The sequence below is a fragment of the Melanotaenia boesemani genome, chromosome 10 (genome assembly GCF_017639745.1).
Source record: "Melanotaenia boesemani isolate fMelBoe1 chromosome 10, fMelBoe1.pri, whole genome shotgun sequence".
Taxonomy (NCBI): domain Eukaryota; kingdom Metazoa; phylum Chordata; class Actinopteri; order Atheriniformes; family Melanotaeniidae; genus Melanotaenia; species Melanotaenia boesemani.
In genome coordinates, this window is record NC_055691.1 from 24,658,070 (window position 1) to 24,685,955 (window position 27,886).

General features: G+C 38.8%; 2 protein-coding genes across 2 annotated transcripts in view; both read left to right on the top strand.

Annotated features, from left to right (window-relative positions):
* Positions 1-114: 114 nt before the first annotated feature.
* slc25a22a (solute carrier family 25 member 22a) lies at positions 115-13,656 on the top strand. The gene is made up of 11 exons (XM_041996720.1): positions 115-350; positions 6,535-6,604; positions 6,709-6,834; positions 6,951-7,006; positions 7,273-7,363; positions 7,978-8,032; positions 8,731-8,791; positions 9,026-9,170; positions 9,264-9,418; positions 9,506-9,581; positions 9,764-13,656. Exons 2-11 carry the CDS (start codon positions 6,585-6,587, stop codon positions 9,915-9,917), a joined length of 939 nt encoding a protein of 312 aa, XP_041852654.1. The 5' UTR covers positions 115-350; positions 6,535-6,584; the 3' UTR covers positions 9,918-13,656.
* Positions 13,657-16,876: 3,220 nt separating this feature from the next.
* The window catches only part of syt7a (synaptotagmin VIIa), a 75,631-nt gene continuing 64,621 nt past the window's right edge, over positions 16,877-27,886 (top strand). Inside the window, exon 1 of the mRNA XM_041998173.1 lies at positions 16,877-17,024. Coding sequence (XP_041854107.1) covers positions 16,991-17,024 — 34 coding nt within the window. The 5' untranslated portion in view covers positions 16,877-16,990. The remainder of the gene's footprint in view (positions 17,025-27,886) is intronic.

Genomic DNA, 27,886 nt, shown 5'->3' on the forward strand with positions numbered 1-27,886 from the left:
AAGGTCATTACGTTGAGATGAATCGTCACCATGACGTGGGCTCCCATCCCCCACCCTACACCTTTAGTACACGTTAAAATAGGGGGGGAGAGAATGTGTATTTCTACTACATACCACTAGAGGACCCTTTTAAATCCCCTCTCTACTTTTTATTTCTCCACTGAAGCCAGGCTGCTCCCCCTCCCTCCCTGGATTGCTTGCCTTCACTCACACCTCCTCCGCTGTTCTCAAATACTAGTAAACCCGGTAGGTTAGCTACTGTCGGTCTGTCAGCCAAAGATCCAGATTCTAACCGGTTTGATTTCAGTCCACAATCCCACCAGAGGAGACAGCGGAAACGACACAGTGTGGTATGTACATAACGGGATGCAGTAACCGCATTGTTAAGATTCTGATCCACAGAATACCTCTGTGGCTTGAAACCGGTGAATCTCACCTGGGAATATTAACACGAAGGCGGCTCGTTCCCATTATTGATGTTTGGAAGATGGAGAGGGGGAAAAAGCATAACCGGTAATACGAAGCTAGGATGCAGTAGCGTGTCAGTTTGTGGCTGAGTGACAGGAAGCAAAATTTCCCTCATTTTCCGTCATGTGGCAAGTCAAGCATTTTTATCCTGTAGTGGGCTCAAGATGTACAGTTAGCGGTAACGTCGGGCCTATTTTCGGTCGGTTCTATAGTTACGAAGCGCGTCTTGGAAACCGTTATACCGAGGCCGTGACGTGCCTTGTCATATTTTTGCTGTAAACCGTATAACCGTTATCAAGACACAGACATATCTGTGGCTTTGTTACAGAACAGGGTGTAACTTAATCTTTATTGTTTTGTATGGACATTTTGGCTCACTCGGTATTGGATGCTACCACCATAACCGAGTCAGGTTCCGTAAGTCTCTGCCTGAGACCTTCTGGGGAGCGCTGTGGTCGCCTTCTGCCGTCTCCCTTCCCGTGTTAATTATGTGTGCTGGGATGTTGGTAGTGGAGGGATAAGCCCATTTAAACTGTGCCCACCTCGTTCCTCATTGGTGGAGCAAACTGAAGCTGAACTCAAGTAAAACATCTGCAGTGTCACCTCTGGAGTTGAGGAATCGTAGATGAGAGGACAAAATGCAATGGAAATAAGCATTGGAGAACATTTCTATTGTACCCACTCTTCAATGGTCTTCAGCATCCATTAAGAGGCCTCAAACACCTCCCAGGAATACACATGGAAGCAACTATCTCATGGGCAGGATGTCAAATGGGCTTACAAATGTGTAGAAATGCGTGCTTTTTAAAATGAGTTGACTGGTACAGGTTAAGATGGGGCCAAACAGTGTAATAAAACATTCCTGCTGCTTGGAAATAATTGATGAGGTGAGGCATTCTTAGGTGTTTGGTGACATCCTGTCCTTTCCAGTGAAGCTATTGTATCTTTAAGACCAGTGCTTACAAAACAGTTTTACTCATATTTGGAAAAAACAAACAAAAAAACAACAACAAAAAAATAAAACAACAGTCTTGTGATATATATATATAAATAATTACAAGGCTGATGTTTTTGTCTAATACAAGTAATTACTGTGTAAATATATTATTACTATGTGCCCACCAACTCTTGAATTGCCTTCAAGTGTGCCAAAATCCCTAATACAGGGGTTGCTAAATGTCACAGGTATGTGTTCCCTGGAGGAGAATGAGGTAAAGCTGTGCAGATAGTGAGAGTCTTTGCTCCTGTGTGAAAGTTACACATTCAGGCTATTTTATACTGTAATCTCCAAACTGTAACTATACACTTCTATACTGAATTGGTTTGATTGTTTAAAGACTGGGCACCAACAGTGGTATTATTTTCTTTAATAATACTGTAAGAAAACTGAGATGGAGGCGAAACAGAAGATAAGAGAGAAAAGCCCCACTGACTTAAGAAATCAGGCCACTAGGGATACCTATGATGTGAGAAGAGGGACTTCAACTCTACACCACTCCTCTGCACAAAAGTGTCTTTTTTCACATGAAAGCCAGACTCAGACTGTTATATCTGATCTGCAACAGGTGATTACAACAGTGTACTGTTGTGCAAGTTTAATGGCAGCAATATGAACTCAGAGTAGGGCATCTGTAGCAGAAATACCCAGCTGTGTCCAGATTTCACTCCTCTGGTTGTAAATAGAGATTGGGAGTGAGCTTTCATAAGTATGTATTAACATGATAATCCTGATGATGTAGGGAAGAGGAAAAAGTATTCAGATTTTTCTGTGACACCACAAAATTTTATTCCTTTTTCCTTCATGGCTGTGTAAGTCTAAAAACGCAATGTCTTATAAACTATTTTCAGAAAACTATTTCAAAACAGCAGTTGTCTGTATTGCGATGAAAACTACATGCATCACTGTCAGTGGAGAGGATTATTAAAAATCCTTTTAAAAATAATAATAATAATAATGCAACAAGCATCCACACATTCAGTCATGAAAGTAAGTCACTGAAGTAGGACACAAGCAATTCAAATAAAATAAAATAAATACTCCAAGTGGGATGCAAAACTGAACAGATGGAGTTTTACATTAAATTTAGCCTCAGTGCTCCTGCATCCAACTCAACATCTGATTGAGTGCTGCAGAGACACTCTTGTGTCTGAAACGGTCCCCAGTGCAGGTCCCCTGTTCATGGCTCAGAATTTGCAGTGTGTTAATCAAACCAGTTTGTGTGAGACAGATGGACTGGTAGGAACAGACTGCACTGAGCCGATGCAGAATTTTTCCTCTACAGCAGTCACATGTTCATCTCCTTGTTCCTCTTACTAAACTCACTGCTGTTCAGTCAACAAGACCCTGGTAGCACTTGAGCACAGAGGAGCGACTGAGAAGCTGTGATGGATAAGATTTTAATTTTTCTCTGACTAATTTGAATGAAAGGAATATAATTTGCATTCAGTTTTGCATTGGAAATAAACTGGGCAGGATTTATTGAAAGATTTACTTTCTGTTGGCCTAATTTTATCTGTCTGCAGTTATTTGCATCATTGAGACATGCCTCGTGGTATATCATCTGTCGTAGCAACTAGCTACTTTTTATTTTATTTAATTAATTTTGACTCTGATCCAATTTGCATCTCCAGTGTGCTTACTGATATGTAAGTTATCCTGATTTCAGTGCATCTTTGAACTGAGCACAGGTCAAACTAGTGGAAAAAAGTTAGAATATATGTTCAGATACCAATTTAAATTTCAAATAAGAAAGCTGCTAAAAATAACCAACATGACCCATTTCCTACCAAAATACATGACAATAAATAGGTCTATAAAATGAATGAAATTTTTTGTTTATTTATTTATTATTATTAGTTTTACATGATTGTTTCTCATAAAAGATTATGCTATTCCAGTTTGTGCTGGCCTACCTTTGTGGGTTTACATTCAGCATTTAGCTTAAAAAATGGGTCACAAACCTTTTATAAAATAAAAAAGTCAGTTAGGGATGTTTCACTGCCTTATTGTTCAAGTTTTAATGATGAGCAAAGGTCAACATCTCGACTGTGTCTCTGTCAGCATCTGCACTCTGAACTTGCTCTTCAATCAAATGTCCAATAGCTGCTTGAGTCGGCTGGCTCAAGCTAAGTTCAAAGTTCTGCAAAAGTTGCATAATCACCTCATCAGTGCTTATCAGCTGTTGTGATAAAAAACAAAAAACAAAATGTGAACTCTGTACAAATGTGTGTATAAGAAAAGGAGATGTTTTAAGCCACTTATGGAATAATGTGATATGTGATAAAGATGATTTTTGGGTCATCATTCCCCATTAACAGTTTTATTTTATACAACCTGGTAATACAAATAGCACCTGAACAGTAGAAATACAACATGTACTGCATTTCCTGACTTATTCTTTGTCATTTTAAGATGGAACAGGGAATTCCTTGGAGATTTAGTTGATGAGCAATGCTTTTTGCTGTGTACACTACACACTAGGGTGAGTTGTTTTCATACAGAGTCCAATTGTCATGACAAGATACTGCAGACAGACTAAGCCTGGGGTTCAGATAAATGTCCTGTTGTAGACAGAGATGTATTGAGTGAAGATGACATGTAGTTGGTGGTACTGTAGAGAAGGATGAAGATGTCAATCTGAAGACATGTCTCCTTTTTTCAACAAACCATTATTTTCAAATCTAAAATAGAAATCATTGTAGATTAAATTTATTTGTTGGAAATGAAGTTGGTACTGGAAAAGGAACATTCAGCTAAAAAAAACAAACAAAAAAAGAAAAAACAACTGGGATAAGTGTCAGTACTGGGAAAGAGAACAGAGGAAGATGAAGGTGGACTGCGATGCTCCAGGCAGCTGAGAGGGGAATGTTCTCCCCTTTCCACCCCTGGAGCAGCTAGTGGAGGCCTCAAGTCTCCCATCCAAACTAAACACAGCAGACTGCAGCTGCCTTCAGGTCCAGATAAAGTCAATGGAAACCTAAACATCCACTCATGCTGTGGCACCTCACAGAAAGAGGATCTGAGGAATTCGTGATTCTGCTGTTGCACACATATGTACTTTACTGCGAAACCCACCAGTCAGCAAAGATGTGAGAGGAAAAAAACTGTGTTTGGGAGTCGTGACTCGTGACTGAGGGAAATGATGGGGGAGGGCTGGTGTGAAGGAGAGAGGAGGAGGCGGGTTGCATTCACGTAGGCAGGTTGTGATTGGTGGATGAAGGGGGTGGAGAGAAGGAAATGGGAAATTGGAAGCATCTTGTCACAGTGAGGGCACTCTGTACCAAAAATAGGGAGCATCTTGGCTTCATCAAACATGTTCTATCTATTTCTAAATAAATACTACCTTTTATCCAACAGATTTGACTTATCTTTTATTCCCCTACTTTCACAGTGAAAGCAGTTATAAATAAAGCATGACTGTTCAAGGACACTCATGCCACGCAGATGTTCCAGTGTCCATAGATTTGTTGAACAGAAAGTAATCCTTCAACAGCTTTATTTGGAGGAAGCTGTTAGCACATTTGCAAAAATGTGCAACACTATGACAATATATTTTATGCCACTGTCATTGTTTTAAACCCACATATACCCAATATTATCTCAGGATGGCAAAGAGGTGATATGCCCATCTTTTGAGGATCAGTTCCAAAGTTTAGCAATCTAACTATTAATAAAACATCCGATTTTTCTTCATTTAAGTACTTAAATACTGTATGAAGTTCTTCTTTCTTTGTATTACATGATAAAAAACTAAATATCTTTGGGTTCTGACTGCTGGTCAAACTGAATACTGTGGACCTGCTACGTCAGGGTTGTATTTAGTCTGAGCCACAGCACAACTGGAGGGGAAGTATGACTTATTTTGACCACAGTACATCCCACAAACACTGGGGAAACTTGAACACAGTGTAATGCATTGCTTCTACACCATGATGTTGCTATCTCTGAATTAGACTGTAGAAATGGTATTACTTAGGGACCTGATGTTCACCTTAAACATAATTTGGAGTTATAAGCAAAAGGTTTTTATCTTTTATCTATTCCATTAGAATATGTTGCTTCTTGTGATCAGAAAGACTTTGATTTGCCTTTCATTAATCTCCCAGAAGGATGGCATGTTCATTTTAGTGAGGAGAGGCTTCTGTGATGACTTTACCTCTTGGCATGTGTTGGTATAGAGCTACATTGATAGTTGTTCTTGTTTGAACTTCTCTTAAATCCACAAAGATGCCAGATGTTGTTTGCCTGGTGCTGGGGTTAACCTTTGTCTAAAAATGGTCCTATATTTTATTTTATCTAAATTAACACAACATACCAAAAACATTTAATTTGTCATTATAAATAACCGTCTACTGCACTGTGTGTAAACTCATGTAATTCATTTTTACTAATTTATATTTAATGTGTCTCAAAATTACCAAAATGTTGAAAAACCTGTCAGCTCAAACTTCCTTATTCATTAAACACTAAAAAAAAGGCCTCGTGTAAGGTTACAGTTTTGTAAAAGCTCTGTTTGGTGAGAAAAGAAAGAAACCTTGTTAGTTGAAATGTGACCTAAAAGGGTTCATATTGAACCGCCTGGCTCAATGTGGATATATCAGCAGTTGCTCAACAGATTGTTGTTTAAACTGAGGTAATATTGGCTCCATGCAGTCAGGCCTGCAGAGTAACTGATCTTTCACTGTAAAATAAGAAGCTACTTTTCAGGCAATTCTTTTATGTGCCTTTTTAGAAACAAACAAAATTGCTTTTAGCTGTTTTTGTTGGGGGTTGATCGAATTTTGAGGATTGCTACCTTTGACTGAAATGGTCATAAGACATGGTTAATAATCTAATCATAGCAATTTGGGAGAAAGTAACTCATATTTAAAATCTTCAGCAGCTGCTTTAGCCAGATGATATAAATCATTGTTTTAGTTTGCAGCAGAATGTTCCATCTAAAATCTTCATAAAGGCAACATTGCTTCATTGTCATTTGTGCTGATGGTTTTCTCTGTCGGGATTTTTCTCCCTGAGTCTCATTGAAAGTGTAAAAACTGAGCTGGCCCTTCTCTGCTGTTTTACAGAATTACAACTAACAAAAATAACCAAGAGAGAACCCAACCACTTAAGATAAATGGCTGACAAGCAGATCAGGTAAGGTTGAATGTGATTACAAAGGTTTGGAGCAAGTGTTTTTTATTTAATCTAATGACTTTCCATGTTTCCTATTTTTATCTTTGGCCTTTTCCTTCATTCAGTTTGCCTGCCAAATTGATCAATGGGGGGATTGCTGGCCTAATTGGAGTGACCTGTGTGTTTCCCATTGACCTGGCCAAGACTCGCCTACAAAACCAGCAAAATGGATCACGCCTTTACACCAGCATGTATGAAGTCACACAGCCTTGCTGCTGCGCTGCAGTCAGAGTTGATCAGAGGTACCTCCGAGCTCGCCAGGCAGCTGTTTGACTAAAACACCATATGCTTTGTTTTTGCATTTTAGGTCAGATTGCCTTATTAAGACCATCCGGTCAGAAGGGTATTTTGGGATGTACCGAGGTAAGCTGAAGACTTTTCTTAACTTGTAGTTATGTGTTCATTTAACTGGAGTATAAGTCTGGCGTAAAACACTAAGAGCATTTTTGCTGTTAGCTGGTGTAAGATCATTACAGCCAGCTTTACCATGAAACTAGACATCAAACACATCAATGCTAACAATTTATAACCATAGAGATTATTATGTGAAAAAGTATTCTTAAGTAAACCATCTGATTTTCTTTCTTGTACTTTTACCTTTCTTTTTCATGTCTATTCAATCCTCTTAGGAGCTGCGGTGAACTTAACGCTAGTCACGCCAGAGAAGGCCATCAAATTGGCTGCTAATGACTTCTTCAGGCATCACCTCTCAAAGGATGGGTGAGAAATGAAAGTGCTGACACCCTGGCTTACACACTCCCACTTCCCTCAATTTCATAACTGGCATGTTTACTAACATCCATATAACCTGACACATTAGCTGTCTGCATTCTTACCAAGGCTCCAGTTAACCCTTCACCTTTCTATCATCTTCTCAGAGGCACAGATCGTTTCATGCTAATTTGTTAACTGCATTATTTACACATACAGTTGTTGGATGTGCGCCAGTGGCAGTCCTGTATGAAATCACGTTACCGTGTTGCACTTAATAGAATCACATGCCAAGCATTAATAACCTTCATCTGGTGCTGCTGAAAACAAGCACCTATTGTCCACCCTGGGAACTGCATGGTCAGATAAACCTGAAGCTTTCTGGGACATCTAACTCCATCACTATGGTAACAAATGATGAATGATTGACTTGTTTGGTCCCACTGCTCTTCTTGTGAATTATTAATCAGCTCTTGCGTCTGATGTTATGGAAGACAAAGATTAGCATCACCAGCAACAGCAGTAACTGCTGCTTTTTCAAGGATTGTAGAAATGAAATGGTCTCACTCTCTTTTCTTAATGTTCGCTCACTTTGTCTATTTTTTTTCTTTTATTTCATTTAGAAAACTCACTCTGTTCAAAGAGATGCTGGCTGGGTGTGGGGCAGGTACATGCCAGGTGAGTGGGCAAAGTCTGCTTTAATTGCATCTCCCTGTTCTCCTTCAGCAGACTTCAGCAGATCATGTATGGCTGAGTCTCCTCCTCTGCCTCATTTGTCTGCTCCTGCAGCTAGAATTAGCCACCACTGCACTTCAACAGGACTCGTTAGTTAGAAAAACACGGTTGCGGTGTGTAGATTGTGCTATCGTTCATCAGAGCATGACCTGTAATGTTCTATTTTAATGAGTGATTTCCAATCACTGTAATGTTGTCCTGTTAGCAGGAGTTACAGCAGCAGCTATGCGTGAGTGATCAGATAAGACGTTGTGAGAGTGGTTGACCATGTGTGCTAAGTGAGTGAGTCAGAGGGAAATTCCTGTTGTCAATGAGGGCAAAGGCTTCAAGCCTGAGGAACATGATTAGATTAAGTGTAGCAGACCTTGGATTAAGATTGCAGCTGAGAACATGGCCATCTCACACTTAATCCAGTTAACTAGTTACTATTGTATGACTACAGAGAGAAACAAGACTTGACATTGAGCTAATGCTTGCCAGAAGATTAACACTGGACACACACTTTTCTGATCACACTCAAAATGAATCAGTCTTAAACTCACAAAGAAAAATTTCACAAAGAAGAAAAAAAAGTCAGATTTTTTGTCACAGGGTACACATGTGATCGCTGCATTTGACACCTTATTTTGCTTTGGTTGCAGGTTATTGTAACAACTCCTATGGAGATGTTGAAAATCCAGCTCCAGGATGCTGGAAGGATTGGTAAGAGGACATTAAATACAGCTGCCAATTTTGACATAGACTGAGGTGTTAATGATAAACTGGAGAGAGAGAGACCCCGTGTGGACGTGTCAGAGATTACAACTTTTATCCTTATTTCTTTCTTATGTTTATGAATTCATAATGCCCACACACATATACCCTTTGCATTGAGTGATGACTATATATTGGAGATGTTTCTGTAATTATTAATGTTGTGCTTTTTGTGGGGTGTAGCTGCTCAGAGGAAACTCATGCCAGAGACGGTGGCAGCAGGTACCGTGGAGACAAAGTCCCCCACGGCTATGCAGCTTACCAGACAATTACTGAGTGAAAAAGGCATTGCTGGACTTTATAAAGGCCTTGGTGCCACATTGCTCAGGTAAATCTGATTTTGCCTGAAGGTGATAATTTTGCTGTAAACTGTGAATATTGTTCTTCTTTTTTTTACAACTTATTGTATGTTTTTATATAGGGATGTTCCTTTCTCCATCATCTATTTCCCCCTTTTTGCCAACCTGAATAACCTGGGAAAAAAAGACGCAGAGGGCCCAGCTCCTTTCTATGTGTCGTTTATATCAGGCTGTGTAGCAGGAAGCACAGCGGCTGTTGCAGTCAACCCTGTTGATGGTGAGCAGAGCTTCTGTGGGGACGTTTTCAACAATGTTTACACTGATGCTACATGTTTTATACTAACCTGAGCTCACTGCGTTGCAGTTATAAAGACCAGGCTGCAGTCACTGAACCGAGGGAGCACAGAGGACACATACAGCGGAGTGACTGACTGTATCAGGTGACCTCATTATGTCTTTACAGCTAAAGCATGTGTGAGGCTCCTTGTACTGTGTAATTATCATCATCATCATTATCATCATCATCTCTACTGTCATGTAACTAATACTAGCTGTAAGTTTCAGTTTATGTATAATGTGTTGTTTTTTTTTTTTGTTTGTTTGTTTTTTTTTTGCTCTCTAGGAAAATCATGCGCAATGAGGGTCCATCGGCCTTCCTGAAGGGAGCCTACTGTCGAGCCCTGGTCATTGCACCTCTGTTTGGCATTGCACAGATGATCTACTTCCTGGGTGTGGGTGAATTTGTCCTCAGCCTCTTGCCTAAAAAAAACAACTAAAGAGCACATTTTTTCTGCCATTCCCTCCCATGATGGATCACATCAACTACAAGGATTCATCTTATCCTGACACAATTATTTTGGGGGTGGGGTCAGTGCACGACAAGTTATTTAGTTTTTGGTTAGTTGTGTTGAATGTTTAGAGTTCAAGGGGAAGCCTTTGTATGCCAAGCTGCCTGTGGTGACACATTGAATTCCAGTTGGCAGATTCCACTTGCTCTCTGGAAATGAAGCCACATTTATCAGTTCAGCATTTTAAAGGAATATTGCAGCAACATGTTTTTTTATTATTATTATTATTTTTAACAAGATTGTTAAATTTGCAAAGTATATGGTTGCTGCAGGTTTGCAGGCCCTATAGTACTTAATTTTTAGACCAAATTTTTAGACATTATAAACCCCCAGCAACCCATCTGAATTCACAATTTATGACTATCCTAAATTGAAAATCAAAAGCACATTCCTCACTTAAATTTTTGGTAACTGTACGTCTGGTCGAATACTTTCTCAGACTTTATGTATTTAAAGCTAAAATACATAGTATTAGAGAATAATTCACTGTATGAGCCCAGTTAATGTGTTGATGTGATACCAGCACAATCCCTATGATCTTTCCACTTCCCTTCCTGTACAGTAAGTGGTTGTAATGAACTCACCCATTCAGCTCTGAGCAGACTTTGATTGCCTTGTCTTTTCAAGTAGATCAGGTTCCACCCCATATTTAGTGCTACCACAATGGTTTGACTGTTCTGCCTTCATGAAAGATGCCTCTGTTTCCTGGTTACACACCGACTGAAGCTACAGTTTTAGTGTTTGAACATCATGGATTGCTGCAAACTACATGTTTCCATTGTTTGACCTGGAATCACAATCAGAAAAAACACAAAACATTATGCATTTTTTGACTTTTAGATCTTTAGATAAGTAAAAAAAAAAAAAACAACACCACAATAAGTGAGGTCACTACAGTTTTTTTTTTTTTTTTTTTTTTGCATTTGTGCACGATGGAAGATGCCTGCTGTTACATCACTGATTGGACTGTAGGCTAAAGTGCAGCATGCAGCAGCAGTTTTCTGCCGTGTGTTATTTATTGTGGATTCAGAGGCATTAGTTGCGAGCACGGACAGGTTGAAAGTAATTTTTATTTATAAACCAAATGAGTAAAGCTAACTAATAAGTCAGACATCTTGAGTTTCAGAAGGTGTTCTGAAACTCCTGATCACAGTCATCCATTGTGGAGCGGAGTATTTTCCCCTCTTAGATACAGACAGGGTTATTTTTGTTTACAGATGAGTTCACACTCAATTTTAATGCTTTGTGCAAACTTGAATTCAGTGGCAGGACCCAAAGAGCTTATGAAAAATCATTCTTTATCAGAAAAATCAAACCACTGTGTTCTCAGTGTTGTACCATTTTGACCAAACATTTCTCCATGTTTGCTTTAGAGGTTTTATTTGCTTTAAGCTGTCAGGAAAAAACAGCCCTGCCGTATCTTGTTTGTGCATCACAGCAACACTGAAGCCCTGCCATTGGTTTATCTTGTCGGAGATCAAGGTGACTTTGATGTGGATTATCCAATCACATTCCTTCCTTGCTCCCGCTGGTCAAGCAGCTCTTTAATTGTTCTGTTGCAACTGTGGATACACAGTGCAACTTTTTGGTGTAATATCATTTGTGGGAGTGAACTTTACTTATCATTCCTTTCTGGAGGCAGTATAGCACTATGTATTTGTATGTGTTGTTTTTTTTTTCTGTGTCAAACTGTCCACCTTAACTATATTGTACATATGCAGATGATATCAAACTTTGTTTTAGGATTTATTGTTTGGTAAATGATGGCTTATTTGCACACCTACCTCTCCACCTCCCCTCATGAATCCAAATTGTAGTGATTTTATGTTATGATGATGTGGACATATCACATGAAGGAACAGAAATGCAAAAAGCATCATTTAATTTTAAATGCAACATATTTTGGAGATTTTTTTTAACTGTCTGCCAAGGGGAACACTAGTATAGATTTTCTTAGATTGTTTTTCGGAGGCGCCATTTCTCCTGAGCTGTTGGATAAATCTATGTGCGAACCAGTTCCTTACTGCTGAATCCCAGGACCAAATGAAGAATCTTAATGTTCTTAGAAATGTAGTTTCAAATGAATGAGTTATAGCAGTGCTTGTGAAAATGACATGAAATGTAAAACCACCCTAGACAAGCTCAACAGAGTTCATGTTAATGTAAATCTGTCTGAATGGTGCTCCTTCTATGACGTAGTTGCAATATGACAGTGGCAGCACCAAGACCAAGGCTGCACTGCGTGAATCACATGCAAGCTCTTCTCAGCATTGCCAGTGTCTTAACTGAAAGCCATAAGTCAGAGAAGGACTGCTAGGCATTGACTGGCAATGATGGCAGATGACAGGCTGAGGTACAGGAAATGGCAAAAAACATAGACCCTCCTACTCTTGTGAGCTTGGCTTTATAAATTACTGTTGAAGTTTTTTTTTTTGTCTCTGACGTTCCAACTTGATTTTGTATATGCATATGTAGTTATTGTGATCACAATGCCTACGTTTGTGTTGCTGAGAGCATTATAACTTCTCACCTCTCACCCCTCCCTCATTGTCTTTGTATTGTTTTTTCTATCTGTTTTTGGTTGAATTTTGAAACAAGTGTCGTGCGAGTTGTTTTGTTTTTGCTCAGCTGTGAATTTTCACCAACCTTGTGCATTTGGTTATGTATGTGCGTGTGTGTCTGACAGTGTAGTGCTGTAGTTGATGTGTAGTTGTTAAGAGTGACTCTACGGTATATTTCTCTTTGATTGTCGAGCCCCCTGCTCTCTCCCTCTGTGTGTTTGTCACAATCCTCTGCCATTTACTCGAGCCAGCATCCACCGCCGGGGTGCAGGCCAATGGAGAGGAACTTACAAAACACCAAAATGTTTAATTTAAAGTGTACACAATCAAAGAAAGCACAAATTATTATTAGGCATAAAAACTACATGGCCCTCTGAATACTTTTGGAAACTTATATGCTGATTTATGGACACAAATTGTAGTAATTATTTCTGTAAATCTTGATTGAAATATGCTTTTTAGTGTTAGAAGAAATGTTTATCTATGACTGTAAAACTTTAGGGCTGAGACAACAGGTCATCAGAGACCCACACGATGGTGTCCACTGTTACCCATCAGCAGATAGCCACAAAAAATATATTGCCTACATATTCTATATAAATCAAATATAAGAATGTAACTTAGATATTATGAGATGTATTATAATTATGGTAAAGATTTTATTACAGTTTAATCTAAAGATTTGTGCTTTACATGTTCACAGAAAAATTCATGAACCAGCTCACTGATATGCAAAAAGCATAAGCCACACAGAAACACATAGTAGAGGAAAATCTGTTAACACTGAACACCACCAAGTAATCACAACATTACACAACCTATGACTAATGCAACTGGGAAGGTTGGAAGGCCTTTTGGGGTCTGAGCTCATCTCACGTCCCTGTTCTCTTCCTCCAAGAGGAATTGTGCAATACAGCACTTTAAAACAAGGACCCACCCAACCTGCTATTTACAAAGTCTCTCTATGACATAGAGGGTGTTTATGAATATGTGTGGTGAATGACACTGCTGTCCTGGACATTATTTGCAATGCAATTGAAAAAAAGGAAAAAAAAAATTGTGTTCCTTGCCACAATTTATCGTTCAATAAAGTGACTGTCCTTAAACTGCCTGATATAGTTGTCTGTCATTAGCTTTGCACTTTTTTTTATTACACACTCATCTCAGTTTCTTTTGCAAAGGTGCAGTTATTTTTTGACAGAAAAACAAGAACACTAACAACACTGCAGGTTTGTATGTAACAAGGCCGTGAAAACTAAACCACTGAAGACAGCAAGGACAACACTGTGACTTTGGAAGGCACCTGAATCTCCAAAAACAGAGCAAATCTGGGGAGATTTGTTCTAATTTTGGAGCCACTAGGTGTCAGTGTTGGGCTGCAGTGAATCTGTAGTCCCCAAAGGTGGGAGTGGAAAGTCAGCAGTAACACACTACAGGTGTATGTTCATTTTTGGGTGGTTTGGCAGTTAATGACATGCTCTGGTCTTTCATGGAAGTTTATTTGTCTTGCTGCTGTGATAGAACATACAGGCATGCATGTCTTTGCTACCTGTGATCTTTGGGTTTTCACTTGATAAAAAAGTCATGTTTATTTGTTTAGAACTTGCATGATAACATTAGGAAAACATGTTTTTCACTTGATGTTTGGTATTTTTAACTCCTGCATGTTACAGCAGAACTCCTGTTAAAAAGGGTTCATTCATTATTAATCTTTGCCATTTTATTTATTCAGTGACGCTGTTTATGGCTTAAGTTTCCAGATACTATTTTGCAGAGCCCTGCAGTATAATTACATCATAGCACCTTCATGTAACCCTGCACAAACAAATACGCGCATCCTGAAGACTTTCTATATGTCTCTGGTTTTCTACCCAGATCTTATTTCTGCCAGAGTCAGATTTCATATTGGATTTTGTGCCTCTTTGAGAGACTCCTTTCATCAGACTATCTACTCCAGTGTTTACACACACAAGAGATTAACTGAAGGCTTAGTTTACCACAACAAGACTTTGAAATGTAGAAATAAGCAGCAGCTACTGTTCCTGCACCCTCTCAAATCCTTTTCATGTGTCATGACTTAAGCTTCCACCGTGAACTATTATTAGCATTTTCCTGCTCCCTTGCAAGAAGAGGAGGGGAGAAGGTGGAGGAAGAGGTAGTTAAGTTGAGCTGAATGATGGAGGAAAGGCAGGAAGCAAGAGGTGGAGACAGCAAAGGACCATCAAGCGAAGGAACTGGAGGAAGGGAGGGGATGGTGGTGATGTGTATTTAGGTCACTAAATCAATGGGAATCAGGTTTTTGAAGGGGAGAGAAGGGGGTATTTATAGATACCAGTGGAGACAGATGCATCAGTGACAGGCACAATGTTGCTTGGAGCAGGAAGTGGAGAAGGGGAACTGGGATTAGAATGTGGTCAAATTGGTCTGCAGAGAATTCTCTCAACAAATAACAAAAGATGTTCAGTCGTGAACAAATAGCATGGAGCAAGGTGCAAAACAAAATATGATCAAATGTAAATCGCTACAGGATGCTCTGAGTAAATGACCTTTCCAGCTTTATTGACAAACACAGGCAAACTGTTAGTGTTGCAAATGCTCAAAGCATTTGCATCTACGGCGCAGCTCTACTCATATCCTATTGAATTTCTAATCTGTGATATCACTGAGCCACATTATTGAATGGGATATTAGACTTCTGCTTTGGAGGCTTGTGAGGAAAACATGCATATTTATGGCTTGAAATACAATAAACAATAGTAAGAGACACTGCTAAAAAATGAACTGAGAGGGAACTAGTTGAGCTTTATATCGTGCATTGATTATACAACATCTATTTTAACAATGACCAAGTGGTAAATTTATTGATGCAGGCTTAATGCTGTAGTTTTAAGAGCTGTCATGCTTATCCCATTTGTTCTGTAATGCTCCGTGTCTCTGCCTACTAGCTTCTGGCAGGAAGAAGTTCCATCACAAATTGGAAATTTGCCCAGAGAACACGGAGAAAAATAATTGAAGCAATTGTTTTAAATTGCTTTCTAACAGGCTTTTACTAGGACTGTGTCAAGGTCAGGGGCAAATTGGTCCTTCTTCACTTACAGGGTGGCCATGTGTGTGTGATGTAAGACAGCTTGAATACTGAGTACAAAAAATCTACATCTCATTACTGCAACAAATTTATGGATTATTTGCATAACAGCCACCTCACCTTGTATCAAAAAGTAGATTAAGATGCACCAAATGACTCATTGAAAGCTCTTAAGCTCTGCCCTGTGCTCAATAATTTGGTCTTTAAACTTGAACAGGACAGTAAAAAACTATATTAAATGGGACAATGGCTACGAATCAGGTGGACGTGAAAGACAAGACTAGATGGATTTTTACTCATTATGTATTTTATCAATGTTTGCAGACAGTGAAGCAGAATGCTCACAGCATTTTACAAAATGAACTATTAAAATGTAACAACCAGACTACAGTGTTGTTTTTTATGCCAGTTTGATACCATGACAAAGAAAGCATCATTATCTTTGTCATTTTATAAATTTGCTTCAGTTTAATGACCTAATTGTCATTTATGCTATTTAAAAAATGAGCAAAATGTAGCAGTTGTGAACTCAATGTGTTTTCTATGACAATTTATGGATGATTCAGTTTTAATTTTCTTCTCATTTACACTGAAAACCAAAGATGAATATTTTGGGTAAATGTTCCTGCTGTGTAATATGAGCAAAGTTTTCAATATGTTTCTTTTTTTTCATAAAAAAACAACAATAAGAAAAACTTACAAGAAAAAAACTCACCAGTGTTGTTTTGAGGGAGGCATTTTTTTTAAATATGTAAATACGGAGCATACAAAAAAAGTTATATTTGCTTTTTGGTTTGTTTCAAGAGAAATGGGAGTGCATCAAATTTTTAGTAGAGGATTTAACATTTTACTCCCACCTTTTCCTCATTTAAAGATCAGTGTCTCTAGAGCTGAAATTATTTCCAGTCAACCAGTGCAGCTGATTTAAGCCTGAATCCCATCAGCAGGCGCTCCCCATTACAGGCAAAGGCATAATTATGAAATGATCAATAGATGCACAAACTGATTCAAGAATCACGTGTGGCAGCAGAGCAAACATGCAGCGGAGACTTTACACAGCTGCAAAAGTCACTCTCCCCATTTTGTCCTCTGAGCCACAGCACGGTGGCTGTTAGGGAGCCAGAGAAGGAGGCTGGGAGAGAGGGAGCGGAGAGGGAGGGAGTACAGTGTGAGTCTCAAATTGGTTAGCCTACCTATCCACTAGGAGGAGAGGAGAAGCTGCTGAAGAGCAACAAAACAATAAACAGCTACTACTACAAACCACATCAGCGGAGTTCACGACACACACCAGAGGAGTACCAAGAGAAAAAACTGAGACAACGCCATCGTATTTGCCTCTGAGCGAAGTAACAGCCATGTATCTAAACAGGGAAGAGGACAATAGCAAAGGTAAGATCCTGTCAAGGATTTCCACTCTTTGCGAAGAGCATCCCGACACTTTCAAGGTGTTTCATTTGTTTCTCTTGGAGGTGACTGCCTGACACAAAAAGGTGGGGATGTTCTGTCACCCACCCTCCGATAATGCATCTTTTCAAACCTTTATCCTTTGGCATGTTAGTGAAAAGTGTGGGCTGTCATTATGTAATATCGGTGCAGTTAATTGCCTCCTAGGAGGATGCTTATCTGTACCCCGATCCTGCTTCTATTAACCGTGGGCAATCAATTATGAACCTGTTGTAGACAGACACTGTCACATGCAGGGATTTCTTAGTGTGCACTGATTGCTTTGGGTTTGTAATGTTGTGGAAATTTGCATTGGCTACTTAAGGGCAGCATAACACAAGGTCAAAGCCTTAAGCTGCGATGAAACCTCAGTGTAAATAGGTTAGAATTTGCGGTTGCTCCACAGCGTCCGACGTCTTTTAAAAATACTAACGAAAATGGGCTGCTGCTTATTGCTTAAGAAGAGATAACAGTGCAGCAGCGAGAGGGGTAAAGAGGGTACAAAGGAGGAATATTTGAGTAATCTCTCCCACGTGTTTTTGAGGCGTGATTCCCCCTCTCTCCTCGGGTGCTCAGAAACACACTCGACTCGCGTCCCCCTGCTGTTACCATGAAGCATGAATAACTCTCCCGAGCTAAGAGGTAATGCTAATTACCAGCTAAAATCTTCAGGTTATACGAGAATAACACCTGCTGCTACCGCGGACCGGTGGAGGAGGGAGGGTGGGAGGGGAGGAGGAGGTGAGGGTGGTGTAAAGGAGCAAAGAGGCAGAGTGGGAGGAGCCGTTTTTGTTCATTTCACTGTGATGAGAGATAACGTGATCTTACACGGACCACTACATGGTACTGTACTGAGATGTGTGTGAGCAGCAGCAGATGATGATAATGATGATGAAGATGACCATGGTGACTGCTTTAACACAGGGGAGATCACTGCATGTGTCAGAAACAGAAACATAAACTAAGCTTAGATGGAGTTAAAAAAAGATACCCAAAAGTTCCAGCCTTATTTATTTATTTATTTATTTATTTATTCATTCATTCATTCATTTAAATTGATTTTTATTAGGAAGAAAAAAGTCTAAACTTTAATGTGACCCTTGACTAGTTTAGTGGTTTTCAATCTGGGGTCCCCCACAAGGGGGTCCCCCTAAGAGCACAGGGGGTCCCCAAGGTTTTGAACATTTAGAGCCATTGGGAACAATGTCAACATATTAGCCCTATTTAAAAAAAAAAAAAAAAAAAAAAAAGAACATTATATATTTTTTATTTAACTTTGGTTTATGGGTGGACAGGACTTAGCCAAAATACATTATTTATGTTGAGAATCTCACTTTTGAAAACATAAAGCTAAGCATGGGTTCAGCATGGGGTGGGGCAGGGGGTCCATGGCTTTTTACCATTTACATGAAAGGGGTCCCCAAGGAAAAATAGGTTGGGAAACACTGGACTAGTTCATATATATATATATATAAACGCTCCTGACCTCCAAAAAAGAATCCCACTCTGCCAGTGTCATGTTGCAGCATAAATAAATATGGAGATATGTAATTAAATTACAGAATGAATGCTACTGTAATCAACTAATTACTGAGAAAAAAGTCATTAAATTGCTCTAACTAATCAAAATGTAACTACAATAAGGTTGCAGTTGCATTGTTTTTAGTAGAAAGCATTTTTATCTTTTTAACAACTCTTAATGCTTTTATCGTGCAGAAATAAGTGTTGTGGGCATATTTTCACAACACAGGTAAGCAAACACATTTGATTGCTGCATCATAAAAGGTTCAGCTATAGGCTGACAATAAGCTGTAAACAGTCTATTTAGACTGCCTTCAGATGTTAAATATTGTTTTTGGTTGTTTCTCTTGTTTGAATTTGCACCACCACTCAATCAAATCATAAGCACAGCCTGAATCCGCCTGCCTGAGCCAGCCCACAGTACCAAGATACAGTATAAAACCATGCAGTAAAAACAAGAACACGTTTCAGTGCTAGATATTCAACAGTATTTTTCTTCTAAGACTTTCATTTTAAATCTCTGTTGCCTATCTGGGAATATTTATTGGAAAACGTATCAAAAGTTAATCATCAATCAAGTTAGATTGCTTTGATTATATAGTCAGACAGTTTTATTGAATTGTATAGAAGTATATTAGAAAATCCCACTTAATACGATTTATTACCTCAGTCATAAATTTATGATGAGTTTAAGCTCTCATTTACATTTAAAAAGGCTTCTTTAATAAAACACAATGTTCACCGTGTCAATATTTGTTCCCTTGAGTAAAGTAGACAGTAAAGCTTGAAAAGCTTTGGCTCCCTTTTGATTGACAAGTTTACCATGTATTCCACAAATGAGTAGGTTATATAATGATTGATATAACTGCTGCTAATTAATAAAGTTTATTAGTGTCCTCAAACTGAGTTCTCCTCATCATGTTAAAAAAAAAGAAAAATTGTGAAAGATCTGAGTTTTCCTCCTATGTACATCCTTCTCTGTGGCACAATCAAAGAAACCATAAGTCTGATTTGAAAGCAACATATGATGCAGGAATAAGGAAACATGAACATAGAAACTAATGTTAGTAGTAAGCACTGGCCAAGGCTGCAGTTGCAGCTAATGCTGAAAATAATTAGTTTAGCCTTGAGTTAGGATGAATATTTGTACAGAAATGTTTGTGTGAGTCGTCACCTTTTTAAAATACCATAGTCTGTAATTCTTCTAGCAAATAATTGGCATTTTCTAGTGTATTATCAGTTGAAGCTAGCTGGCAGATGTTTTATTTTCATTCTCTTAAGTATTACTATTCTACTTTTGTATTTTTTGGTTATAATAGGATGTCGCTTCCTGTTTCAAAGTCATGCGGAGGCATGTTAAACTTGCTTTCAAATGGCAGAAAATGGATAACTTGTTTGCTTTCAAAGAAAAAGAAGTCTTTTTAGCATAAATCCATAACTGTTTTTTAAGCTCTTGGATGAGGAATCGTGAGTCTTTTGAAGGACAACTTACCTTTATGGGCTTTTTTTCTGGCAGCATTTCCATTACAAGGTCATTTAGTTTGTTTTTCAGCTGTATCGGCTAACAGGGAAAATTGTTGTGTGTATGATGGTGATTTTAAATTTTTTTCCAGCATTTTTCTAATGGTGTGTTCTGGTGCAGCATTTATGCATTTAAGCAAACACCACAGACTGATGTTATCTGAACCAAGGACCATTTGGCTGCTTTGTCCGGATCAATGACAATGGAAGTGACCAATGACATGTATGCATGATGATTATGCTAAATGCTTGGGAAGCTCCTACTCATATTTCAGAGAGCAAAGAGCATAAAAAAGGAGTCTTAACTATGACAAATTGCATATTGATACATCTAACCACGTGTGATTTCTAAAAGGCGGGACTTCCTACTTCCTGAATCGTGAAAAGGTTCTTGCTGTCTGAAACCAGTGATGAGAAAATGACTCTGCTTTTCTCTTGGTTTGTGACCTCTGGAGACTTTTTTTAAGTTAGCTTATGGTCATAAATGCAAGTTTCACTTCACCTTTTGTGAACTACATTCCCATTTAAAGTGAAATAGATGATGAGGTAGTTTATATATTAAGGTGTAGGGCAGTTTATATGCAATGTCTAGAATATACAGCCTTGTGATAATGGAAGAGAGAACCCAGGGGACATGGAGAACAAACTAAGCTGCAAACTAAACTCCATATTTGATTGACACTTTTACTTGATTCACATGAGTGGGTGTTTCCTCACTGCAATGCTGTAGCCTTTAAATTCACACTGCGTCTCAAGGTGGAGTGGCAGGGAGAGGGAGAAAGGTCTACCAGGGACATATTGATTATGGCCTCATAGGATAAAGGCAGGCGAGGACAAACACGTTGATCATATGTGAGCCTGGCATCCACACAAGCACTGTGCTCCTGTCAAATAGACATCTGACATGACACTGAACGTGCACTCCTACTGATACTAAAGAGAGAGAGAAAAAAATTATACTAGTGTATAATTGGGATAGTGTGACAGCCTGCCATTGTCTCCTCAGTCTGATGGTTGAGTATTTTTTATTGATGCCCTTTAGAAAACATTCAACAATTATTTAGGCGACTGATGATGGTCAGAATGCTGCTGTGTGAGACCAGCTGTAAATACTCATCAATTATTAGTTGCAAATTAGGTTTTTCGTCCAGTTAATCTTTTAATGTTTACATGCAGAATACAATCTTAAACTTACTTTTTGAAAAGTGTTTTTTTTTTTTTAACCTAAGAATTTTTATATCTTAATTAAGAGCAATTATACAAACTCGACAACATTTCTTCTTTTTCTTCTTTACTAAAATTTCTTAAGTAACAGTGTAATTCATTATACTGGGTTTGTATGCAGCTTCTCATATGATAGTGTGTGTTTTTCCATTTTAACAATCACCACTGAGTGTGAAAGTGAGAGTGCAGGCAGCTTCATCACCCATGCGCAACCAGAAAACTGCCCCTACTTGTGAATACTCTGTGCTACACTTCTATTCCCTCTACAGCAAGAACTTCAGCAATGGAGGTTTATTTCTCCCTTGCTGGGCAATTTTGAACTTTACAAGATGACACTGACCTGTAAATGAAGAACTTTCCAGCTTCAACTATTGATGGCTTTTTAATGAACTGACTGTATGGATTTGTAGGACAGGTACAGATGCCTTTTCTGAGCGATTGTACTGAGGGAGTAGGGTTCAAATACAGGTTGGGTTTTGGTGTTCCAAGTTCAGGAGGGACTCTGGCTTCATTCATTATGGAAAACATTGCTCTGATCAGCAAAAAGCTTAAGGTGGAGCAGTGTCACCTCATTACCTTATCCTCTGCTGTCTTTTTGCAGAGTGAAGTTCAGTGTAATACAGGATAAAACTCAATACAGTTTACATCCGAACCTAATGAAGAAATCACTGCAGACCGCCACTTGTTTGCTTTCACTCCATAAGCTGACATTTTGTTTTCTTCCTTTGTTTTGCAGAGCTACGTCTGGCGATAGAGATTGTACATCAGGGAAAAATTGCCTTGAATTTATTTGATATGTGGTCCAGTTTCTGACAAACCCCTCCACTATCTAAGACTTGAATATGATTTATAGTAATACCGTCAGCTTCAGTATTGATTTAAGATGATGTTGGCCTTGATTTTGGGCTGGAGTCCAAACCCCTGTCCAAGGCTCCCAATCTAAATGACTTAGGTATGACATACATAACCTGCACTTAAGAGCTCCTCAGATGGACTTTGTTTATTTATTATTGCATTTTGGTCTCCTCATTGATAAAACTTAAGAAAAAAATGTTTTTCAGCAAACAGAAGGGATCATTTTAAATAGAGGAATAGCACTGATCTGACATATTTCAACAACTATTGGAATAGAAGATTTACAGAATAAATGTCATGTAATAATGTTGATGATCCCGTTACTTTGAATTAGGTACTATTTAAAATGACAATTAAACATATATTGTGCTAAGATACACTGTCGAAGCTGTGATTGGAGCATTTTTATCAATGTGATTTATTGCAGTACCTGATTATGGAAGGCCTTCGTAGTGCTCCAGGATTTGACAGTGCTTGGTTTGATGGCGTCTGCAAATTGCTGGTATGCATCAAAGGATTTTTAACCGCTCAGGAAATTAAATGCAAAATGGAGGGGATTTGTGAGGTGTCTTTAACATGGTATGAAGTGTAAGTGTCAGCAGAAGACTGTGAGTCCCTAACCTCTTTGTTATTATTGCCCTGTAGAAATTGATGATGTCCCTCAACTTCATGGCTGTTTTACTAATGTGGAATGGGAAATTATTTGGAGTTATGCTGTGGCAGTCTTGTGATGTCCACGCCTCTTAGAGAAAGATGAATTGAAAAAGAGCTGGATGCCCGGAGAAGGGGAGTCTGGCTTAGCAGCTGTGCTCAACAAGTCTCTATTTCTTTGATCAAACTTTAAAAGAGGATTTCTGGCGATATTAATTCAGGATGTCCTGAATTTCCTTGCCTAAAATTGTTCAAAACACAAAACAGATGCAAGCTGTTGTTCTGTCACACAGTTGTATTGATATCAGATGCAAAGCCTGGATTAGATACAAAATACTCAGGCTGTGTGCATCAGATTGGTGAACACAATCACAACAGAGACCTTTAGATATGAAAGGTACACAGACTGGTACTGGAATAAAGCCTTTATAAAGGGCGCTTAATCAGCTCATTTGACATTTAATGGATCAGTCTGTCATTTCAGCCTAAGTTTATTTAGCCTTGAATGGATAGTTAAATGGTTAACAGCTTCCTTTTATAATACAGACGGGTGTTGGGATATAAGCCATTGGGAAAATCTCAAGGAACACTGGAGTCAGAGGAACAGACTGCAATGCTAGGCAATTAGATGCTTTTGTAGGAACACCTGCAACGAAACGTGGATTTGGACCTGCTGTTTCACTGTTCTTCAGAGAGTGCTCATCATCCTCCCCGTTGCAACAGGAAGCCACGTCAGCTGATTAGAGCAAAGTCTAATCACACTTTGAATTGTGCAAATTGCACTGCAAAGAAATTACATAGCATTTCTAAAGAATATAATTTTTTTTTCCTTTATTTATAAACCTGCCACCTTTTGAGAATTTGACACTTATGTAACATTGAATTAGTCATAATGTAAAGAAATAATAAATATAAGGCAGGAGACATAACCCTTCGTGTCTTTAATATATATTTATAGACTGCTTACAGATTACGATGGGACGAGGTGTTAGAGTTGACCATTTATGATCAATCCTTTATAAACGAAGTTTTGTTTTTCTAATAGAAAATATGCATACCATAAGAAAGATGCTAAGATCCATATAGCAGACTTGTTGACACAGCTTCTTAGTGCTGGAGTTATTTTTATAGTAGATTCTCTCAGCTGACTAGATTGCAGAGGAGGGGGAGGTCTTTCATTTCTCCTTTCTCTGCCATCCTCTGTCCCATTCTCCTCTCTGTCTCGGGGAGAAGGAGAGAATGGACCACGGCGGTTAACATCAGCCGGCCAGGGAAGAAGTGATAGGAGGCGAAAGCCAGAGAGGCAGACAATAGTGTGGAGGCGAACAGGAAAAGATGGAAAGAACAAGTGAGACAGAAGGAGAGAAGAAGCAATGAACAAGCCCTGGAGTGCTAGGGAGTCAAGGTCACTCAGAGGAGAGAAGGCCCTGTGTGAATATGTCTGTGTGAGTGTGTAAAAGGGAAAACTGTGAGGATGGGAGGTGTATGTAGTAAAGAATGATGGGTTGGTAACAGCAGATTGGCTTAGTCTGGGATGGGGGATGAAGGATGAAGCATAAGAGACTAAATAAATAAAGTCAGTGATGAAAAGAGCTCATAATGTGACTTTGCAACACTTGCTTAATATTCCCTTTAATCCCGTAATTATGGCAGAAGCAGTTTAACGTCTAACTTTTAAAAGGTTTGACTGAAATTTAGAGACACTGGTGCCACCTTTGATCTCTTAATGGTTAACAGATCTGGGCGTAAGTCAAGTGAGTGTTTACAAATCAGTTCTTCTGAGTCTTTTTCTTGTATTCTGACTGTTTTTTTGTCCTTTTTTAATTTTTTTTTTTTTTTACCACTCGGTGATTTCCACTGTCTCATTGCAGGTTCCATCATGCATTTTGTTAAGTGTGTGTGTGTTTTGAAAATTAAACACTATATCTGAGCAGGTGTATCCTCCCACCCATTTCTGTCCTGAAAGCAAGTTTACAGGGGAATTTGTTCATCTTTTGAATAGTGATGGAGAAAGGGGGACCATTACGTAATGGATAACCTGGTGCCTGTCATTTGAGGATCAAGTGTTTGGTGGTTTGCTGAGAACATTCTGCATTTGTATATTCTATCATCTCTCAGAATGTGATTACTGCAGTCTCTTTAAACATATTAGGTCTGTTTGCATCTCACACCCAGGAGAGATTATGCTTATGAGCAGTTGCCATAGCGGGTTGGAGCGCCATTAAGCTGATGTGAAAGATCTGAGGTGGCTCGTGTGCTTATGACATATTTCTCCAGAGCAGTTCTGTGTAGAGTCATGATGGCACATGATCACTGTTTGCTGCAAGTCAAGAGTTCACCCTGCATGTGGCCTGTGAGGTCACTCTCAGCTCTTACTCCTACTGTTTTACTGAGACTCAACAGTAATGTGTTCATGCTCTGTAGATGAATTGAACTTTTTAGAAAATGTTCCTTTTTCCACTCTGACAGCTAAAATGGAGTCATCACTAATCCTCACATTAAACCTCCAGTGGTCACACAATCACATTCAGTTGAAGATTCCCAGGGAATTTTCTGCAAATTATTCTGTTGACAGACATCATTACTATTCCAATGCATAATTAATCTTTTCACACCATGATTTTACACAGATTTATATGAATAGCTTCTCAAATAATGGGGTACAAGCTATAGACTGTCATGTTTTTCTTCCTGAATAGACCCTTTAGAAGCTGGTCTGCAGTTTGAGATAAATGATCTCTAAGTTTTACATTCATACACTGGGCAGCTGATACATACGGACATAAGAAACAGGGTTATAACATGCAACTGAAATCCAAAAGCTGGAACCATTCACCTCCAAGGTTATCCTTTAAAGGAAAAGTATGCAAAGTCATTAAAACTACAGTTCAGCCACAGATAGGTTTTTCAAATGGCCATTTTCTAGCCTTGAGGTTGTCTCTCACCCACCACTGTTGTATGTTTTTGAAGTGAAATACAATGAATGGATTTGAATTAGATCCTGAGGACACCACGCATGTTTCTTAGGAAAAAGCCATGCTGTCACTCAAAGCTGTCTCAATCTTAATAACCTATATCTGTAAGCATTACAATTTAAACAGCAGAGTTTTATAAAGACAGTGTCCAATGCATAGCCGCCATGAACAGTAAATTCAGCTACAGAGACAGAAGCTATTTTGTACCAGGGCTATAAATATGAATATGTGTACTTATTTAACAGAGTGGAAGTGGTGATTGACTTTCTTTTGGGTCCAGCTTTAGGTGATTATTTAAGGTTATCTGGATTATGCTCAAGTAACAATAAAAAAAGGATAAAATACATTTTATTTCTAATTCTGACATAAGTACATGGAACAATTGCTATTTGAATATACGTATGAGAAAAATATGAGTAAATATTACTTATTTGATGGAGTAAACATGCTAACAGGAATGCAGACAGTTGCCTCTCAGCATAAAGGAAACAACGAGGAAAATCTAGCCTTGCCCTGTTCTAAATCTGGCTCCTGCCACCTGCAATGCTCACTCACATCTTGTCAATTCAATCCAAGCATAAAGTGTGGAGACTACAGTTTGCCATTATATGCCTCACACTATTTCTTGGCCATTTTCAATGACTTCCTAGACCCTCTGCTCTTTGCCACTCAGTTGGTTCTGTCTAAGAAATAGTCCTAGTAGAAACTAAAAAGTATCTGTATTTTTCTTCATAAATGAGTTATGAAGAAGATTTAATGTGTTGTCTAATTTATTACAGCATGTTCCACAATTTTAGTGTGTGTGCTGGTTGCTATAGAGCATTAATATCCTTGTTTGTGTGTGTGTGGCCACACTGTCTCTTGGTATTTAGCATAAAATCGCTGTGATTTTGTGTGAAGCACCCTGTATCTGGCAAGGTAGTCAGACTGACAGATTGAGCTGCATGAGTGCCATCTCTGTGGTTTGGCTGCCTAAGCGTTTCTCCATCATTTCTCTTCTCTTCCCAAACCCTTCTTCAGTAGTGACCAGCAGGGCTAGGGATACATTTTCTCTAGTTAGCATTCTCTAACTAAATAGATATCCCCTCTCCATGGCTTTAGTCCTCTTACTATTCCATAACTGTAGCCATTATAAATGACTGATCAGTCTTCTTGGATGGTAGCGCCTATGCTCGAGCCAAGGGGGTAGCTTCTGACTGTGTGAGGTTAAAATGCCAGAGATGGCAGCTAGCACTGTGCGTGCCCTTGCCTTACTCTCTTCCATTAGCAGCTTGTGGCTGCATCACGATTGGTTAGAAAAACCCACATAATGTAGATGATGAGAGAGAGAGAGAGAGAGAGAGAGAGAGAGAGAGAGAGCCATTGTTCTGCAGGATTGGGGTGGGTCATAAATAGGATTCATTATGCCTCTGTGTGGGCTATTTTCACACATTTGTAGTGGAACAACAGTAATGATATTAAGCTAACTTTAAAATCAGTAATCAGTACGCTCATAAAAATGACATGATATTAAATACGCTATATTAGAAAAATGTCACATGTAAGTGGAAAAATTTAAAAAGTCATGATTAACATCTGTCTGTATCTAAGGATGGAAACTGATATAATTTTACCGATACCAGTGCCACTGATGATGTTTAACTGTGCACTTTGTTATAAATTCTTTATTTGATAAAAACTTTGTGTATGGGGAGAAAGAGTACACTTTTACACATTTTTAGAATCAACACATCGTCCATCCATCTTCTATTCCTGCTTAATCCAATTCAAGCATGTGGGGGGAGTCAACACACTGTTACAGTAATTTAGAATCTGAACACAACAGAAATTATTGAATATTTGTACAACATTGTTCTTCTTTCATTCATGTTCTCTTTTTCAAAGAAAAAAATCTGCTACCAGATATATCATAACAACATGTTTACCGCTCTGAATTTTTATGCTGCTTGGCGAGGCAGTATGTCAAATGCAAGGATTCCTGAGAATTTAAGCTCACAGGACATAGAAAGCTGTGTTAGCATGTTGCAGAGGATACTTGACAATATTTATTGCCATTTGTCT